Source organism: Erythrolamprus reginae, chromosome 3, assembly GCF_031021105.1.
Source record: "Erythrolamprus reginae isolate rEryReg1 chromosome 3, rEryReg1.hap1, whole genome shotgun sequence".
Taxonomy (NCBI): Eukaryota; Metazoa; Chordata; class Lepidosauria; order Squamata; family Dipsadidae; genus Erythrolamprus; species Erythrolamprus reginae.
In genome coordinates, this window is record NC_091952.1 from 197,317,641 (window position 1) to 197,338,231 (window position 20,591).

Genomic DNA, 20,591 nt, shown 5'->3' on the forward strand with positions numbered 1-20,591 from the left:
GCCAGCGGTCACATGAGCGCAACCCCCGGCTTCGGCTCCTCCTCGTTCTCTTTTGCCACTTCCCTCACCCAAATCCGAGGCTTACAAAATAGCGGCGCTTCGGCGTATTTCAGAAGACGCGGTTGACATTCTTGGATCGGCCCGGCCGACCCTGAGGCTGGCGCTTCGAGCGTTTCCAGGTTGCGAAACGAACCGAACCTACGTTCCCGCCCATTTTTCTCAGCCGGCGGAGGGCTCAAATTTCCAAGTACAACAACAGCAGACAACGCTTGGAAGGGAATGTGGGAAGAAGAAAACGTCACGAATATGTTCAGTGGACTGATTTTAAAAAGCTGCTGGATAAAATTAAAAGCAAAACAGGATATAGTGTTGTTTTTTTTCATTGCTTCTTTGGATTAATATCTCGTCTCATTCTCCAGCACTGCAACCAAACCAGTAGACCAGCAAAATACAGTGCACATAATGTACCTGGACTTCAGCAAAGCATTTGACAAAGTAGAGCACAACCTACTTCCTCTTAAACTAGAAAAAAGTGGGATAGATCAGTGTTTCCCAAGCTTGGCAACTTTAAGATATTTGGACTGCAAACTCCCAGAATTCCCCAGCCAGCATTTATCTTCAAGTTGCCAAGGTTGGGAAACACTGGAATAGATAGCTACACAACCAGATGGATTAAAAATTGGCTGATTAACCCTATCCAACAAGTAGTCCTCAATGCGTCCAAGTCCATATGGAGAGAGGTAAACAGTGGGATAACTTCAAGGTTCTATCCTAGTACTCTTCAGTAAATGACCAAGATGAGGGAATAAAAGGGGGATTAACCAAATTTGCAGATGATATCAAGGTGGCGGGAGAACAGGCTCAGGATCCGGATGGAACTTGACAGACTTGAGCACTGGGCCCAATCTAATACAATTAAATTGAATGCAGAGGAAAATAAAATCTTATACCTAGGTAAGAAAAACCAAAGATATACATATAAACTGGGTGAAACCACACTCAATAGCAATGGCTGTGAGAGGGATCGTGAACTGAATATGAGTCAGCAAAGTTCAGTGGCAACCAAAAAAAGCCAATGCAATCCTAAATTGCATTAATAAAGGGATACAGTCTAAGACTAGAGAGGTACTAATACCACTCTGTAAAGCCTTACTTATACCACGCCTTGAGTATTGCATCCAGTTTTGGTCATCACACTACAAAAAAGAAATTGAAACTCTAGAGAAAGTGCAGAGGAAAGTAACCAGGATGATTAGGGGACTGGAAACTATAACATACAAAGAGCAGTTGCAGGAATTGGGCATGGCCAGTGTAGACTAGAGAAGAGCCATGGGAGACATGATATTTGAGGGGCTGCCACAGGGGAGAGGGGGCCAGGCTATTTTCCAAAGCACTGGAAGGCCAGACAAGGAATAATGGATGGAAGCTGACCAAGGAAAGATCAACCTGGAAATGAGGAACTTTCTGATGGTGAGTGATCAACCAGTGGAACAGCTTGCCTGCGGAGGTTGTGAGATCTCCGACACTTGAACACTTGAAACTTTCAAAAGGAGATTGGACTGCCATTTATCCAAAATGGTGTAGGGACTCCTGTTTGAGTGATGAGTTGGACTAGGGCAGTGTTTCCCAACCGTGCATCTTGAAGAGATCTGGACTTCAACTAACAGATGAGGCATCACTGTATTAACAAAAGTAGCTATAGTATTCCAGGCCTCAAGGCAACAAAAGAAGCAACGAGAGATTTGTTTTACTAGTCTTCCACATAGCAATAGTGAGATGGAAAGAAAGCACACTTTGCAAAGATCCCAATCTGGATTGGTCATGTTACCCAGGGCGGGAAATGCACATGACCATATGGATCTTGAAAATCACCTGCTCTAACTGTGGGATATTTCCTGTTCTCAAAGGTGTGTTGGTGTGGGTGTGTCACAGGACTAAAAATGGCTGCTCTTTCAGAAAGGACTGGATAGCGGTCATATGACTTCAGACGCCTCCTCTGTCATAAGAACACTTTTGCTGTATATTCATAACTTCAAACAGTCATTAAATGGTCTGTCTATCTCAAAACTACCCGAATAGGTTTCAGAGAAGTAATCTCTGGACTAATATAAAATAAATACAAAGATTTATTTTATAAATAAAGTGGCTAAATTTTATAATCAGGTAAATATTCTTATATAACAGATTTTTTATAAATTCAGTCATATTCCAGGAGATATTTGGCAATAATTAAACAAATATATATATATATCAAATCTATAAAACACTGAAATAAAAAACAAATTCAATCCTATAAGATTTAGCAGAAACACGTTTTGCCAGATATCAACAAATTAAGAAAACAGCCATTCTGCTTCATAGATCCTTGCAACATACGGTATTTTCCAAAACATAGAGTACAAGATGAAAAGGCTATCACAACATAGTCCTTTCTGGAGCAATCTTAGTGTATTTCTTTACATAGAAAAAACCCAAAATGAAAGATATGTGAAGAAATAAAAAGGAAATTATCAAAACAGCAAGGTTTTTTGGGAACTTAGAGAATGAAATGTTTATGAGCAGAAGCAGCAGCAGTCTCTGAAGAGATATGGATGGCAGGAAGACAAATTATGAAATGCATGCAGCAATGTTATCACACACATTTACATGTTTTGTGTCAGAAATTGGAAAACAAATGTATAACAGTGACATCTGTATAAAGTTAACACCCTGTCATCATTGCAGTTGCTGCAGATGGTGATGTGAAGAAATATATTACTGGGATGTGAAAGACCCATATATGAATCTATAAGGATAACAACAATCTGTTGGAATTAGTATACAAAGAATAAGTTAAGGAAATCTCTATGAAGATATGAGTACCATCTCAAATCCATGTTTCTTCTCAATAAGAAACTTTTGACAGGAAGTTATTATTAGCCAGAACTACTGGGCATAAGTACACACCAGCAAATCAAGATGTGTCTTTGCATAAGATGTTAATGATCACTAGAAAAAAGAAATAGAAATAGAATTATTGGCCATGTGTGATTGGAGACAAACAAGGAATTTGTCTCTAGTGTGTAAGCTCTCAGTGTACAGTACATACAAATAAGATTATAATCACAATCATAAAATACAATTATCATAAATCATAGATACAACACTCAGTGATTGTCACAGGTTTCTAAAGCAATCAACATAAATCATAATAGGATGCTAAATAAGCAGTCAACATAAATCATGAGATACAATAACAAATTATAGTCATAAGAATCTAAGGAAATAGGTATGCATCTATTCCATACATAAGAGCCGGGGTGGCGCAGCAGGTAGAGTGCTGTACTGCAGGCCACTAAAGCTGACTGCTAGAACTGAAGGTCAGAGGTTCAAATCTCATCACCGGCTCAAGGTTGACTCAGCCTTCCATCCTTCCGAGGTGGGTAAAATAAGGATCCGGATTGTGGGGGCAATATGCTGGCTCTGTTAAAAAGTGCTATTGCTAACATGCTGTAAGCCACCCTGAGTCTAAGGAGAAGGGCGGCATAAAAATTGAATAAATAAATAAATAAATAAAAATATGGAATAGGTGCATGAGAAGAAGCACATAGACTTTTGTTCAGTTGCTTCTTTTGACAGCCAAGAAACAACTCATTGTCATACTGGGATTGTGACACCTCCCTTAACAAGGAATATAAAGTAGCCAATCATTTGCCTTTCTTCTAGTATTATAGTTTTTGTTGCACAAGGAAAGAACCTAAGAAAAATAGGTTTGTCACTTATACTCATTTTATTTATTTCTACAAAATATTATATTCTGCTTAGACTCAAGGCTGTCCTTAACCAACATTCATAACTTACAATTCCCCCACAAATTAATTATTCACCCTTCCTAACAAGTACATGCTAACACCAAAGATTCAGTGCAACAGAAGGCTATGAAGTTTAAAACAGTAGTTGGGTTTCACTTACCTTTGCTACCTGTTCAGGAACTGGAGTCCGTGGGAGTGCGCTCGCTTTGCACAAGCACAGCATGTCTGCACATAGCGTTTTGATGATGTCCAGATAGGTGGGTGGAGCCTCCAAACACTGCCACTACAGGTTCTCCGAAACAGTGCAAAGTGGTAGCAACCCATGGAATCCAGAAAGTGATCACTTTGGCGTCCTTAGCAACCTGCCAGTATACGTGACGTCAAAGCTCCGCCCCCGGAATCTCTTCGTGGGAGGGATTCTCCAGCTCTTTCAAAGGGAAGTCTTTTAATGTAATTTTTTTTTTACAAGAAAGAACGCCGCAGCAGCGCTGCAAGCAAAGGAAGGTCTTTTTCATATAAAAATAAAAGTTTTTATTTTCACATGAAATGACCTCCCTTTGCTTGCGGCGCCACTGCAGCGTCCTTTTTCATAAAAATAAATAAAAATAAAAAATCCATAAAAATAAAAAACGATGGGATTCACCCATCACTACTTATTGCTTTTTATGGGGGTTTGTTTGTTTTTGAGATTTTTACTTTTGTAAGCTGCCCAGAGTCAATGAGAATGAATAAAGCAGCAATTATAAATTTCCATTCATTCATTCAGTCACTCACTCCTAAATACATCCTTGAATTTGAAGCAGGAATTTGCAATGAAAATTTCTCTTTTTCCATATTTTCCATTTGTAGATACAGGTACTTTTTAAAATAAAATTGTATTATATTATAAAATTAGTATCCTGGGTGATCACTAAAATCTCTGGACCACTAAATAGTATTTTATGTTGAAATCCGTGGGTTATAATCCGGTTACGTGAACATAAAGAGCTTATTTGTTATGGTGTTCAGCATAAGAAATGTTTTGTCATTTAGAAAATATGAACTGCAATATCTGGCAATGCAAAGTGGAACATTTACCTTGTGAATGTCTATACTGTATGTGATTAAATACACCTTCATATGAAATGCTCTCTACTTCCTTATAACTCATTATGTTATAGAAATTTTCTCCTATTCAACTTATAATTGTCTTTCTATATGGTAATTTAAACATTATTTCATATCCTACCATTAGCAGAACTGGCAATCGTTTATGTCTTTTTTGTAAAAACTGTCAGGTACTTGATATGTACTGTCATATCTAACACTTAATACTTTATGAGAATTAAACATACCTAATTCCTTCAATTTCTCCTAATTTTTGTTTTTGTGTGGCACCACCTTTGTTAATCTTTTTCTGAACCTCTTCTACACTTTTAAGTCTTAAGTCATTCTCATTTAAATCCACGTTTCTAAGAGATAGGATTCTTGGCGAGCCAAAGAATCCAGACACATAGCTGTTTTTGTCACAGCAGTACATCAGCATAATTTCCCTCATCTACTGGCAGGAAGTACCTTCTTCTCCACTTCTCTGTTCCTTAAGGTTCCAACTTCTTTCCTATCCAGTAAGATTTGCTGTATGTCTTCCTATTAAGTCTCATGGCCAATTTCTTCCAACAAAACCTGAAAGCACAGTGTATAAATACAATTATTACTAAAATTCTTACCGTGAATTTAACTGGGGTGGCGCAGCAGGTAGAGTGCTATACTGCAGGCCACTGAAGCTGACTGTAGATCTGAAGGTCAGTGGTTCAAATCTCATCACCGGCTCAAGGTTGACTCAGCCTTTCATCCTTCTGAGGTGGGTAAAATGAGGACCCAGATTGTGGGGGCAATAGCCTGGCTCTGTTAAAAAGTGCTATTGCTAACATGTTGTAAGCCGCCCTGAGTCTAAGGAGAAGGGCGGCATAAAAATCGAATAAATAGATAAATAAATAAATAAACTGGGCAAATTAGTGTGGTGACGTTTGAACCAAGGTAGTTCAAATCATGAGCAAGCTTACAGAAAGCTTCCAAAATCTGGGGATCATGACTACCAAGATTATAAAAATTGTGGCTGCTTCAGTGTTACTGGCTGCTAGAGTGCTACCAGATTGCTGCAATCACATTATCTTTTTTTTTCAACACTCTGGCAGTTTCCCAATCAGTCTCACAAACCCTCACTCCTTCCCCCATCTAGCAGCAGCCATGTCCCTGCATATTAGAGTGGGATGGGATAGGGTGGGTGGGGAGAATTCCAAGATTCCAACAAGGAAATCCATTGGTGAAACCAAAAGTTGGAAGATGCTCCTGCTACACTGCTTTGCCTGCCTTTGGTCATTATATTTCTTTGTTTAGTTAAGGAAATATCTCTAGAACAATGGCCCAGAGGGGCACAGGTTGTGTAATATTTTCTAAATCTCTTGTCATGCACACGTGTTGACGCAACTTTCTTTCAGGCTTGTAAGTTCTCATTCTATGTTCCCTTCATAATCTTAAAAAGCAAAGTGTGGTCCCTCGTTATTCTTCTGCTTAATGAATCTTCTTGCAGTTCCTGTGTATTGTTTCCTCGCTGTTCATAGAAATGCCTTTGCTTCCTCTTTCCTGTTGGTAACTTTCCGGTGGACCCTTCCTTTCATTCTATGTCCACTTATTTTATAGAGTGATAAACTTCTCCATTTACTTGTTCTCCACCCAGACTTTTCTTATCTGAATGTTGAGCCAGTTTGCAGCTGGTAGGCCTACTACATTAAGCAATGTAATAATAATAAAAAACCACCCATGGCTATTTAACAAGCCATAGTACAATAACCAGTTCACACATAATTTAAATAAGCCCTCCAATGGTTTAGAGATTTGTGAACAAGCCCTTGTGTTTTTCAGGGTGATGGAGTATTAGGTTACAAATTTTAACTATTTAAATGGTAATATGTTATTTATATTGTACTTTTTGTAATTTATGTATTTATTTAAATAAATGTATATGGCTGCCCAGCTCAGAAATACAACACTTTGTAACTGATAAAAATAAAAAATTACAATAATATATTTCAAAATCAACTGAAACACAAAGGGGCTAATGAACACAACATATACTAGCAGTGTGGGTTCGTTTATCCTGACTATCTCCATGTATGCAAAAACAACTTGGTCTTTAAGTGTTTCCAAAATATGAGTGAAATTGGGGTCAACCTAATTTTAAGCGGTATGCCATTCCAGCACGTAGGGACAGCTTTGAAAAGATGCTTCATTTGTTTTATCTGTATTGGTATGCAATATTCTTGACGTGGGAAGAATGCAAATAGGCAGGCAGGTTTTAATTAAATAATGGCAGATGTACATAGTAATGTATTAATTACGGTTTTTAATATGAGAGTGCTTTTGGACTTTCATGATACAGTTTTTGAAGTTTTATTATTTGCCCCATTTTACAATATTGCAATCTGGATAGTTGTTAATGATACCTATACTAAACTCAACACACACACCCCTCCGGGATAGGTACTACAGTTTATGTGCTACACAGAACAACTTTCAAATAGCCTATGGTAAGATTGTAATACAGAAAATGTAATGCTACCATATCTGTATCTGATTATATCAGTTGAATATGGAATGTTCTTCTTTTGAAGAGGAACAATAACTTCACCAGCAGTTTTACAAAAAGGTAGAGGTAGCAAATGTAGAAGTCATTAATGCAGTGGTCATTAAATGACTCAATCATTTGCAATGAGATATTTTTGCTGAAAACTGAAAGTAAAGGCAGTTTTTGGCAAAAATATCATAAAATGTGATGTCATGATTGTAAGACACTGCAAATGGTTGTAAATGTGGGCCAGTTGCCAAGACCCTGAAATGAGGTCACATGACTACAGAGGAGGCCTAGCCCTTGGAATGTCAGAACTCGGATGCAAATACCTTTGGGAGGGGTTTCCCATTGTTATTATTATTTATTGGATTTATATGCAGCCCCTCTCCAAGGACTCTTGTACATTGGCCATTGTAACTTTGGTTAATAAGCATTTTATCCATATTATAGATTGTAATCCAGTACAATGGTACCTCTACTTAAGAATTTAATTCGTTCCGTGACCAGGTTCTTAAGTAGAAAAGTTCTTAAGTAGAAACAATTTTTCTCATAGGAATCAATGTAAAAGCAAACAATGCGTGCAAACCCATTAGGAAAGAAATAAAAGCTTGGAATTTGGGTGGGAGGAGGAGGAGGAGGAAGAGGAGGACAGTCGCTGCTGAAGGAGGAAGGTGAGGTGAGAGGAATCAAAAAAATCCAAGTCTTTTTTTAAAAAAGAGGGACTCTGACGCAGTGGGGAGGAGCACGTGTCTCCCATACACCCAGCGCACGGCTGCCTCCCATACACTGCACCAGAGAGAGAAACTCAGGGAGGTGAGGGGGAAATCTCCCGCTCCTTTGACTGAAAGGCGGCTGCTGCTGCTACTTGTTTCCTCTTCCTAACCATGCTGAAGGGCTCCCCTCTTCTCTCACTCACTCTGTAGCCGGTGCCTTTCCTTCACTGTGGTGACTCCTTGGTTTGGCTGAAGTCGAGTTGATTCGGCCAGGGCTAAGCGCCCTCTTTTGCCTTTCCATGCCCAAACGCTCCGGGAGGCAATCTCATGCCAGTGTTTGGGAGGCAGCGTGAGGGAGTCACCACAGTGAAGTGGTTTATTCCCTCTCCAAGCACCCAGAGAAAGGAAAATACTCCAATCGTTCTGGACTGCCAAAACCTCCTTAAGCGCCACCGAAAGGCTCCTCTGGCAGCCCAGAAAAGCCGCCAGGATTAAAGGGGGAATGGAAGTGAAGTGGCCGGGCCTTCGTGCTGCTCTCAAATTTCCTGGGAATTTTTTCCGGGCTCGGGTTCTTAAATAGAAAATGGTTCTTAAGAAGAGGCAAAAAAATCTTGAATACCCGGTTATTATCTAGAAAAGTTCTTAAGCAGAGGTGTTCTTAAGTAGAGGTACCACTGTATTATTGTCTCTATATCATAGATTAGAAGCTGGTGAGACTATTAGCTGATCTATAACATAAACCTTACCTTACATATTAGCTTCAAAATTTCATTTAAGTTCTACCCTTGATTTATCCTTATAATTGCAATTGGAGGATAAACATTATCTCACTACTGATTTTCATTATACTATGCCTTTATAACATTGCCTTTATTTCATTTCTATGCTAAAATTGAAGTACATTTTTAACTACCGTATTCTTATTTTAAAGTAGTGTTTGCCTTTTTTCCCAATGCACTTTTTGCCAATAAGAAAATGGTATATCTAATATTTTTCATTGATGATGTAATATTGTGAGATGTAAGGGCTGCCCAGCTCCTACTGACCAATTTAAATTTCTGAAGGCACATCCTTTCTTATGATCTCTAAGAATTATCCTCATAGCCATCTTTGCATCAGCTAAGGGGGTAGGCAAGTAGGTGGCTTCCGCAAAGGCATCTACCAGTGATGTCTGCCAGGCACTTTCTGGTACATTAATAAGACAATACAGCCTTTTTATAAATATTGGTTTCATCTTTTTAAAGACAGCTGCACCTGTTTTTTAAATAAGAATTTCATGCTTATCATGTTGAAAAAGAACTACAGTATATCTATTTTTTAAAATAGTGCTTTTTAAAGAAAGGGCTAGTCCTATGTTACAAAGTTTGATATAAACTAGAAGAGACAGTCAGCTTCTTACTGTTGTCTGTGCCTGGTTCTGCCATCAAAGTACTGTATATTATATATTTTCTGCTGTATACATAACGGTGTATTTTTTTAAACTTTGGTCTAATTCCTGATACTGTTCTTTGCCAACAGTTGCATGCCTTTGCAGCATTACCAGATGGAACGTGTTCATTATTAATCGTTCTCTCCTGCTCTCTCTCCATCCCTATCCGCTTCCATGCCTACAACTTGCCAGTTATTTGGACACAGATTTAGCTCTTTCACAAGAATGCCAGATTTATAATCTGACACAGCATAGACACTGAGCACATTGGGGTCTGCAACCTATTAATTAGACAACCTGATAGATGGCTAAGCAAGCTAACATCAAGCACTTCTCTATACTAGTTTATCTCACATTAGACAGTGATTGGTGCCCCTTTTCTATTGGCAAGTGATGCATGGTGGAGGCCTCCACCAATCCTTTTCTTTAAAGTGTTGTCCATTAAAACAGTAAGGATAGCAATAGTTATCAGGTCATTATTGTAACAGAACAGAACTAGCAACTGAAGCAGCAAATTTTATGCCAGCATATTTTGCTGCAGAAAAGAAAAATAGCACATTAATGTGGCCATATTTATTTATTTATTAGATTTATAGGCCACCCTTCTCCTCGTGGGCTCAGGGTGGCTTACAGGATAAAATATAAACAATTAATTATTATTATTATTATTATTATTATTATTATTATTATTATTTATTAGATTTGTGTGCCGCCCCTCTCCGTAGACTCGGGGCGGCTCACAACAGTAATAAAACAATGTATAACAATTCTAATAATTAAAAGTCACTAAAAACCCTTTATTAAAAAGCAAAACATACACGCAAGCATACCATGCATAAACTGTATAGGCCCAGGGGAGATGTCTCAATTCCCCCATGCCTGACGGCAGAGGTGGGTTTTAAGGAGTTTACGAAAGACAAGGAGGGTGGCGGCAATTCTAATCACTGGGGGAGCTGGTTTTAGAGGGTCGGGGCCACCACAGAGAAGGCTCTTCCCCTGGGTCCAGCCAAACAACATTGTTTAGTATGATAAAAATTATACAATACAGTTAAAACATTTTTAAAAAGTAACAATAAAAACCCAACGTAAAACAATCAATTATCCCTCATTCATACTACTGGCCGGAGCAGAACTATAGCTCATGGCCCCAGGCTTGTCGGCATAAATTTGTTTTTAACGCCTTTTGGAAGGTGAGGAGACTGGGGGCAGTACGAATCTCCAGGGGGACTTGGTTCCATAGGACCAGAGCTGCAACAGAGAAGGCTTTTCCCTGCGGACCTGCCAGTCCACATTATTTGGTTGATGGGACCTGGAGAAGGCTGATTCTGGTCACAAACCAGTCGCTGGGACACATGAAGCAGAAAACAGTCCCATAAATAATCCCATGCCATGTAAGGCTTTATAGGTCAACGTCTTGTGTTCAGAGACCGATCTCAGCCAGTGCAGCTCATGGAGTGCTGGATTGATATGGGAGTACCTAGGTATGCCCAACATGGCTCTCGTGGCTGCATGCTGGACTAATTGAAATCTCCGAACATTCTTCAAGGGTAACCCCAAGTAGAGCGCATTGCAGTAATTGAGCCTCAAGGTGATGAGGGTGTGACTGTGAGAAGAGACTCCCTGTCCAAATAGGCCTGCAACTGGCACACCAGGCAAACATGTGCTGAAGTCCAGGTTTAATGACACTTTAATGCTTTAATCCTGTACAATTTAAACCAGGGAACTCTTATCTGACAATATTTCTGACCATTAGGCTATAGCAGCTATTTTCCCATCAAGTTATTTTCTCTTCAACCTCAGCGTACTTGTATATGAGCCTAAGGATTCTTATTAATAATATGTCTTTCCTTGACATAGTAGTTTGCATTCCAAGCCATAGTTTCAGATTAATTTTTTGTACAATTTCTTACACTGCCAAGAGATAAGATAAAAGCATGAATTTGCTGCATTGTGACACCAATTCTGAAAGGTAGTTCTTCATAGAATGACATCATAATGGTTTAATCTATTCATTGCTGTGCCAGACATCAATAGCTCCATTTGCCACCTTATAAACCAAAGGGGTCACCTACAGTTAAAATAGTGAGTTCCATTTTATCCTTCCAATTTATTGTTAGTTAAAATTTAATGCAGAATATTCTACCTAGGAAAATGGTGCTACATAATAAAAAAGCTTCTAAGGTAACCTAGATAGAGCTTTAAAAGCATTCGGGAAGAGAAAGATGAAGTCAGCGACAGCACGAACAATGCCAAGAGAACACGCGCTCGCCAGGGTTGGGGGAAACGAGCGTCTGATCCAAGGAAGTGTGTAAAGGACACCTAACTAACAATCTTCAAGCTCAACTATAAAACGGGGCCATTGCCTGCCAGGGCCATAGAGACGAGCATCTCAAATTTCATGTCTTTCAACCAATTTGAAGGGAGACTGGGGAGGGTGGCGTGGCGGCAAGGTCGGGTCCGACTCAAGCGAAGCCACTCTGAGGAGAAGAGACGGACCTTCTGGGAGGGGCGCGCCAATGTGCCATGTGGCTTTTTCTCCTCCCGAGCGGGCTAAAAAGGCCATTCATTCCGCACTACCGATTCCGGCTGGGCCTGTCCGGCCGGGATAAACCGCTCTTACAGGGCTGCGCCCGGCTCAGGCAGCTCTCGAGGCTGCGGTGTGAGTCAGTCGAAGGTGGAAAACATAGCTGCTCAGCTTGTCTGAGGCAGGCTCGCCCGCCCGCCTGTCTTTCCCTCCCTGGCGGAGGCGGGGGCAACCGTTTGTGTCCGACTCAGACCCCTCCCTCTCTGGCTCGCTCAGTGTGAGACTCTCCCGGGGACGCCCGGAAACGCGCCTGGGCCCAAAGGCCTCAAGCCAGCCGTCTTTTTTCCCCCCTCAGCCCTCGCTTTCTTGGTGCCCTGTCGCGGTTAAATGTAGCTCCTGGAACCGCGCGGGGAGGTTTACAGGAACATGGCGGGTAGGTAGCACCTCCCTTCCAACTCCCCATTCGCCCCGCAGTCCCGTTGCGAGAGCCCCCCTCCTCGAAACAAGTCTCAAAAAGGAAAAGAAGCGGCGCCTGAGAGAGAGAGAAAGACTCCCCGATTTGGGTGGGATATCTCGGGGTGGGGGGAGGCCCTCTCCGCCCGAGTTGCACGGGGTGTGTGCGCCTGTGCAACTACGGTGAAAGTGTGGGGTGGCTTGTTTCCCCCCCTTCTTTTGAAGAGGAGAAAAACCGCGGCTCGCTCGCGTTTCTCAATCACGATGAGGTAGGAAGGGCTTGTGGGATTTGTTGGCGGAGGGAGGCGTCCCCTCTTCCGTCTCTCTTCCCTCGGAGTGTGTGACTGTGAGGAGGGGGCGAAGTGCGTGGGCTCGGGTGCCAAAAGGAGCTCGTAATGAGGTTTTGGGGAAGGGAGGGGGGAACGGGCGCCGCGCGGAAGGAGTCCCTCGGCGGGGATTCACGCTGTCTTTTGTTTTGTCTTAATCCGCCTGCCCAGATCTGTCGCTGCTCCAGGAGGACGTTCAGGAGGAGATAGACGGATGTGAGTATCCCTCAGCCGCCGCCGCCTTCCCCCTTTGCACATGGAAGGCCCTCCCAGCTCTGCCTTGCTAACTGGGGAGGGCCGGGGGGCGGGCCCACTTCCTTCTCACCCGGAAACTCTGGGTACCCCCGATTCTGGAGAAAGAAATGGGGAGAGGGAACCCATCTCTGTTCAAGCGCGGTTGGTGCCTTGGATGCAATACGGAGGGGAAGGGTGGGGGGGAGAGGCAGAGGAGTATTGTTGACCTCTTTTTTAAAATGTGGCTTTCTCTGTGAATTGGATGGAGGATTTGCTTGAAATCGTCAAGGCGAGCCCAAGTTGCATTGTGGGAGGAAGTAGCCAAGCTCAGCTCTTTCTCTATTTGAGGGCATTTAGACGTACTGTAGGGCTTGCAAAAATTATCTGAAGCCGAGAATGGGGAATGCTCTGAACTTGATGGGTTGGTTGGGTTTAAATAACATGGTTTTGCTAGCCTTTTGATGAATGGGTTGTAGGTCATGTGCTTCTGAGCTTCCACTTTACTTACTCCTGCCTTTGAAGGGAGTTGTTTTTATTTCTTGACACTGAAGTTGGCTGAACGTGGGAATACAGGAATTGATTGTTTTCCTTGTTACAATGTTTATATGTTTAATTCATCCCTTGACTGAGGTGGCCTGTATTGGGCTAGTTGATGCAGTGAAGAACAGTTTGCTGTTTAAAAGTGTGATAGTTGTCTTTCACCTTGAATAATATTCAGCTAAATATACTGCTCAAGAAAATAAAGGGAACACTCAAATAACACACCCTAGATCTGAATGAATGAAATATTCTCATTGAATACTTTGTTCTGAATGTGCACAACAGCATGTCAAATTGTCAATCAGTGTTGTTTCTTAAGTGGACAGTTTGATTTCACAGAAGTTTGATTTACTTGGAGTTATATTGGGTTGTTTAAGTGTTCCCTTTATTTTTTTTGAGCAGTGTAGTTTTCTGGATACAATAACTGCTTCTACAGTGCAGACAGAAATAATTCTTTATGTACCCCAAATCTACTCAGGAGAGATATAGAAAGCTTAAGTAACAAATCTGGGGTGATGCACAGCATGGGATGTACAGAAAAGGGGGATGTCCAGCAGTTCAAATAAATATTTATTTGCATTGCATTATGTTTTGCTTCTGTTTCAGAAAAAATGCAAGTTAATTTCTATTTTAAATCTGGTGATGGTTTGCAGTTGGGTGGGGGTAGAAGGGATTTCCTTCTGAGACTTGCTACCAGTTAGAAGGACTACAATTCATACAAGAAATGTATTTACTTAAAAACAGTTATAAGTGTTTGAAATAAGTTGTATTTGCATTGTCTGTGTAGTTTAGCGTATTCTATTAATTTCTGGAAAAGTGTGATCTGTTAAAAAGTCCATGGAACTTTGGAGCCTTTCCCAACTTATTTATTTTCATGATATGCTTGGCCAGAGGTTATATAATTCTGGGATGGTAGGGAATTATGGGTGTTACAGTACAATTCATATGAAGGTTATTATTTATTATCTATCAGATTTGGAAAATATGAATTATGCCACAGAGATTTGAACTTTTAAAAGTCAATGTGTGCATTTGGCATTTTGGTATCATGATATAGAAGCTTTATTTAAAAGGCTGCCATGCAGGAGGGCTTGTCCATTTGAACAGTATCAGATTCATTTTGAATCTGGCTAATGAAATATGAAATCTCAGAAGACAAAACAACAAGATAGCTCTATAGCAGTGATGGCAAACCTTTTTTGGTTCATATGCCAAAAGGTGTGTGTGTGTGCTAACATGCGTGCCCGTGTCCCCACCCCTTCCCTCCCATACCCACATGCACACACACACCATGCATGTGCATAGGCCTTTCTGAAGCCTGGTAGATGAAAAAAATGCCCAAACAGGCAAACCTGAAGTTCAGGAAAACACACTTCCAATTTGCCATTGTGCTGTTTCTTGCACTTTGGGGCTTGAGGAAGCTACTCTGAACCCTCCAGAGTGCAAAAAACAGCACAACGGCAAACTGGAAGTGTGTTTTTCCAAACTTCCAGTTTGTCCTTTGGGGGATTTTTTTTGCCTCTGGGGTTCAGGGAAACTTTCCTGAAACATCTGGAGGACGAAACGGCCTTTTCCAAGGCTGAAAATCATCTGGCCAGCACGCACATACGCGCTGGAGCTGAAACAAAGACTCACATGCCCTCTGATATGGCTACATGTGCCACCAGTGCCGTAGGTTTGTCATCACGGCTCTATAGTACAGTGGTACCTCTACTTAAGAACACCTCTACTTAAGAACGTTGCTAGATAAGAACCAGGTGTTCAGGATTTTTTTGCCTCTTCTTAAGAACCCGAGCTCAGAAAAATTTCCCAGGAAATTTGAGAGCGGTACGAAGGCCCGGCCATCTTCCTGCCAATCCCCCTATAATCCCAGCCATCTCGGATTTTTCCTGGCTGCCAGAGGAGCCTTTCAGTGGTGCTTAAGGAGGCTTTGGCAGTCCAGAGCGAACAAAGCATTTTCCTTTCTCTGGACACTTGGAGAGGGAATAAACCACTTCGCTGTGGTGACTTCCTTGCGCTGTCTCCCACACACCCGGCGCAAAATTGCCTCCCGTAGCATCTGGGCGTGGAAAGGCAAAAGGGGGTGCTTCGTCCTGGCTGGATCAACTCGGTTTCAGCCAAGCCGAGGAGTCACCACAGTGAAGAAAAGGCAGCAGCTACAAAGCGAGAGAGAGAGAGGAGAGGGGAGCCCTTCAGCATGGGAAGGAAGAGGAAGCAGGTAGCAGCAGCAGCCGCCTTTCGGTCAAAGGAGCAGGAGGTTTCCCTCTCTTGCCCACCTGGGTTTCTCTCTGTGGCCCAATATATGGGAGGCACCCTCGCGCCGGGTGTATGGGAGGTGCATGCTGCTCCTTGCCTCAGAGTCCCTCTTTTTTTTTTTTTAAGCCTTAAAGTTTGGGATTTTTTTAAATCACCTCACCTCACCTTCTTCCTTCGGCAGGGACTGTCCTCCTCCTCTTTTTCCTCCTCCCCCCCAAAAAAAATTCCGAGCTTTTATTACTTTCCTAATGGGTTTGCACGCATTAGTATTTGCTTTTACATTGATTCCTATGGGAAAAATTGATTCTACTTACAAACCTTTCTACTTAAGAACCTGGTCATGGAACTACTTAAGTTCTTAAGTAGAGGTACTACTGTATTGTGTGTTATTCAACCAGTACTTATTATAATCCCCTCAATTAGCCTTTATGTTTTGGAAAAGTCTGGGCATTTATTTTAAAAAGTAGAAATTGTAGGAACTTAAAAATTTCCCCTCCTATAAAATTGTCTGATTAGCTGTGCAGAACATCAATTAATTATTTTAAAAAGAATCTTTTATTTGTTTCAATGATTGACAGGAACAGGGCTTAGCAAGCATAGGTTGAGTATACAGTGGTCCCCTGATCATTGCGAGGGTTCCGTTCCAGGACCCCTCGCAATGACCGGTTTGTCGCGAAGTAGCGCTGCGGAAGTAAAAACACCATCTGCGCATGCGCAGATGGTGTTTTTACTTCCGCAGCAGCAGCGAGGAGCCGAAGATTGGGGTTTCCCCACCGCCCACGCAAACTCCTCGCTGCCGCTCGCTCGCCCGCCCTTCACCCGCCCACGCCGTTCGCTCGCGCCGCTTCCCAGCTGAGTCCTGAAGCCAATTCGCTTCAGGACTCAGCTGGGAAGCGGCGCGAGCGAACGGCGTGGGCGGGCGCGCGGCGGGCAGGCAGGCGGCGGACAAGACAAGCGGCGGGCGCGGCAGCAGCGAGGAGTTTGCGTGGGCGGTGGGGAAACTCCTCGCTGATGCCCGCCGCTCGCCCTCCCGCCAGCAAGAGGGGGAAGACCCAGGGAAGCCGCCCAGCAGCTGATCTGCCCGGCGCCATCTACGCATGCGTGGCCATAGAAAAAAGGGCGCGCATGCGCAGATGGTGTTTTGACTTCCGGGTTGAAAAATCGCCATATAGCCGTTTCGCAATGATCGGGATCGCAATACCCGGGGGAATCACTGTATTGGTCTTAATAGACACTAAGAGAGATCCTTGATATAATGGAAAAATGAACTAATAATGTAAACACAGTTTGATACTGTTCATTATAACATCTTTTTTGAGTGACTCCAATGCCATCTGTCTGAAGACATACTTTGTATGTAATTATTTCCTGGCCATTAACTTTTAAATTGAATTACAGTATAGCAGAGTTTATCTTGCAAATTTTCTAATTTGTAAGGGCAATTTTAGGAGAAAGTAAGTTGCTTTCTAATTGTAAACAATGTTTTAGCATTCATCTTGTACAGCTGAATTCACATTAATATTCACGGGGTTGTTTTCTCTCTTCCTTTGCTAACCCATGAAAGTGGCATTTGTCGTATGAGCTTTCATGCCTTTACTTTCTTGATTATTAGAGTTACAGTGGGAAAATCAAAGAGGAGTATTTTTTAACTAGTGTTTCACGTGTTTGAAATCTATATTAGCTTCATTTCCTGTCAAAGTCATCTTTGAGCCAAGTTCTTCAACTGAGAACACATTATTTCTTGTTCTTACATGTTTTATTCTGAAACTTGCACCCTGTGTGCTTCTTGAGTAGCGCAGCTGTCTTGGCCCTCTATACAGAGGCTATAGAAATGTTCATCAAAATACTTTATGTGTACTCAGAGATTTATGTATAAAGGTAGAATCTTTACCTGGACATAAGTGAGGCACTGATGATGCCAGTAAATTGAATAGCATATTATAAGTGGATCTCCTAGTAGAGACTGATTGGTCAGTATTTTAGCCTAGAATTCAATATTCAAAATACTTTTGTGTTCCTAAGTGTGGCATTTCATGCCTTAGGGGGGGAAAAAGGCTAAGTTCTTTTTCATTTGAAAGTTGTACTCTAAAATTATTTTGCATGTTTTCCATTATATACTTTTTACAGAGACAAAGAACATTAATTTTATTAACTTTTGTGAGCATTAGATGATTTTAAGATTTGTCAGGAAAACAACTGAATAGGATTTACAACATACCTAATTTTGTATAATAGTTATAAAGACGGGAATGAGATCCACTATTATTTGTAAATAGATTACACATATTATGTACTATTGCGTAGTTTGCATTGTAGTTTTGATAATTATATTCTTCTTGAACCATTCTAAAGTTTCTGAATTTTCAGCCCAAATTATTATGCAATTAATTCATTATTTAGGAACAACAATGAAAAAATGCTAAACTCTATAGCTGAACTTGAATATTGTACAATGGTACCTCTACTTACGAACGCCTCTAGTAACAAACTTTTTGAGATACGAACCTGGTGTTTAAGATTTTTTTGCCTCTTCTCATGAACCATTTTCTACTTACGAACCCGAGCCGACACCACTGGGATGCTCCGTCTCTGGACTTCCATTGCCGGCTGAAGCGCCTGTCATTCTGCTGCAGGGATCTCCCTTTGCTCCCCCCCCCACTGGGAATCCCTGCATTTCATGTTTGCCATCCATCTGAAGCACCTGTCATTCTGCTGCAGGGATCTCCCTTTGCTTCCCCCCGCTGGGAGTGCAGCAGAATCCCTGCAGCAGAATGACAGGTGCTTCGGCCAGCAACGGAAGTCCAGAGGGGGAGCATCCCAGTACCGCCGGCAAGCGGGGGGAAGCAAAGGGAGATCCCTGCAGCAGAATGACAGGCGCTTCAGATGGATGGCAAACACGAAATGCAGGGATTCCCAGCAGGGGAAGCAAAAGGGAATCCCTGCAGCAGAATGACAGGTGCTTCAGCTGGCAACAGAAGTCCGGAGGTGGAGCATCCCAGCGGCGCTGGCAAGCGGGGGGAAGCAAACGGTGAGTTTTGGGATGGATTTGCACGCATTATTTCCTTTTACATTGATTCCTATGGAAAAAATTGCTTCTTCTTATGAACTTTTCTATTTACGAACCTGGTCACGGAACGAATTAAGTTCGTAAGTAGAGGTATGACTGTACTTGAATTTCAAGGTTAATATAATTGCCATTTTGAATGTAATAGTATATCAATCTGTGATAGAAATACAGTGGTACCTCAATAGCTAATTTGTTTATATAACCATTGGTTAGCATTTTCCCTGCAATCTTGTGGACTATTACATTGATTTTCCTTTAATAAATATTGAAAGTTTTTTTCATTCTTGTTTATGCAAATACCTTTTGAATGACTTCCCATTTTAAAGCTGATACCTCTCTGGTCAAAAGTTCAAATCAAGTTCAGGAATACAGTATATCTCCAGCAGTACTTGCCTATATTTTTTTAGAAATACTTATGTCAGAATGGAACGTATGCAAAGATGAATATGGATAAAACTTTCAGAGACACTGCAGCAAGATAATAAAATCTTAGCATTTTATACTGTATTTTTTTTTTCCAAAACTGAAATTAGAAATCTTGCAGTTAAAAATACACTAACATTCTGGCTTATTTCATGTTTTCATTATAAAAATATTGATTTATTGTCATGAAATAAGTACTAATTAACATAGTGCTGTGAAAATAGGAGAAATTTCCAGTACTTTAAATGATTTTCCATCATGTTCATTATAGCTGTTTAATAATGTATTTATTTATTTATTGGATTTGTATGCCGCTCCTCTCCGAGGACTTGGGGCAGCTCACAACAATAATAATCTCTAATACATTAATATCTTATAGTGTATAAATATCTCAAAAGCTGTTTCTATATGCAAAGCATTAAACTAATCTGTGCTAAATTGAACTAAGATATTTGAACAGAAAAATAGTGGTTTAAACATATTTAAATAAAAAGCATTAAATATAATACTGAAAAATTATTAGCCAAGTAAAATATGCTTGAATTGTTGACTTATCTGAAAAAATCCCTTGAAAAAATTACTTAGCAACTTTTAAAGTTTCAATCATATTAGTATCATTTTTCCAAACAATCACCTTTCTAATAAATGATCATTTTTCTTAAAAGAAATATTTCATTAATTTTTTTGTTCCCTTTTGCTTCAAAGTAGACTTAAATGGTTTACAAATCTTTATGAACATAGGCATGGAAAACTATTAGCAATTCATGATAATGCAAAAAAGGCCTAACCTTGCATCAGGGATCCCATTATGATGTAGCTACCATTAAGTCAGTAACAAAAAAAACTGATTTACATCTCTACTATAGTGCTGGAGTACAAATAAGAAAGCATGTGGAGACAACCAGAATACTTATCTATATGAAAAGAGTTAATGTTGGGAATTTCATCTTTCCATTGTTCACTCAAAAAAATACAATAATGGAAACACTTTTTTTTACTTGCTACAAACTTCCTCTTGCCAGAAGACTGTATTAGGAGAAACCTTGTTAGATTGGTAGTGTAATCAAAATGGCTGAAGGGGATTCCTCTGATGGCGTACACATAAAAGAATCAGAATCAACCACCTTTTTGGAAATAGAGGGTATTTTGTAAGACTTCTCTGTAACTGGATTTTCAAAAATGTTTACAATTTCTGTAAAGTAATTAAATGCTTTTGTTTTAGCTTTAG

At 40.9% G+C, this 20,591-nt stretch overlaps 1 protein-coding gene across 7 annotated transcripts in view; it reads left to right on the forward strand.

The window, feature by feature from the left end:
- The first annotated feature begins 11,595 nt into the window (after positions 1–11,595).
- PPP4R1 (protein phosphatase 4 regulatory subunit 1) overlaps positions 11,596–20,591 on the forward strand; it is a 52,635-nt gene continuing 43,639 nt past the window's right edge. Inside the window, exons 1-2 of one of the 7 annotated variants that reach the window (XM_070747532.1) lie at positions 11,596–11,622; positions 13,015–13,059. Coding sequence is in view for 5 of the 7 variants with exons in the window: in XM_070747526.1 (XP_070603627.1) it covers positions 12,491–12,497; positions 13,015–13,059 (52 nt within the window). In the remaining 2 variants the exon portion in view is untranslated. Of the gene's footprint in view, positions 11,623–12,055; positions 12,498–12,767; positions 12,787–13,014; positions 13,060–13,143; positions 13,240–20,591 lie in introns of those variants that run through there. The other 6 variants (XM_070747526.1, XM_070747527.1, XM_070747533.1 and 3 more) reach the window with 6 other exon arrangements.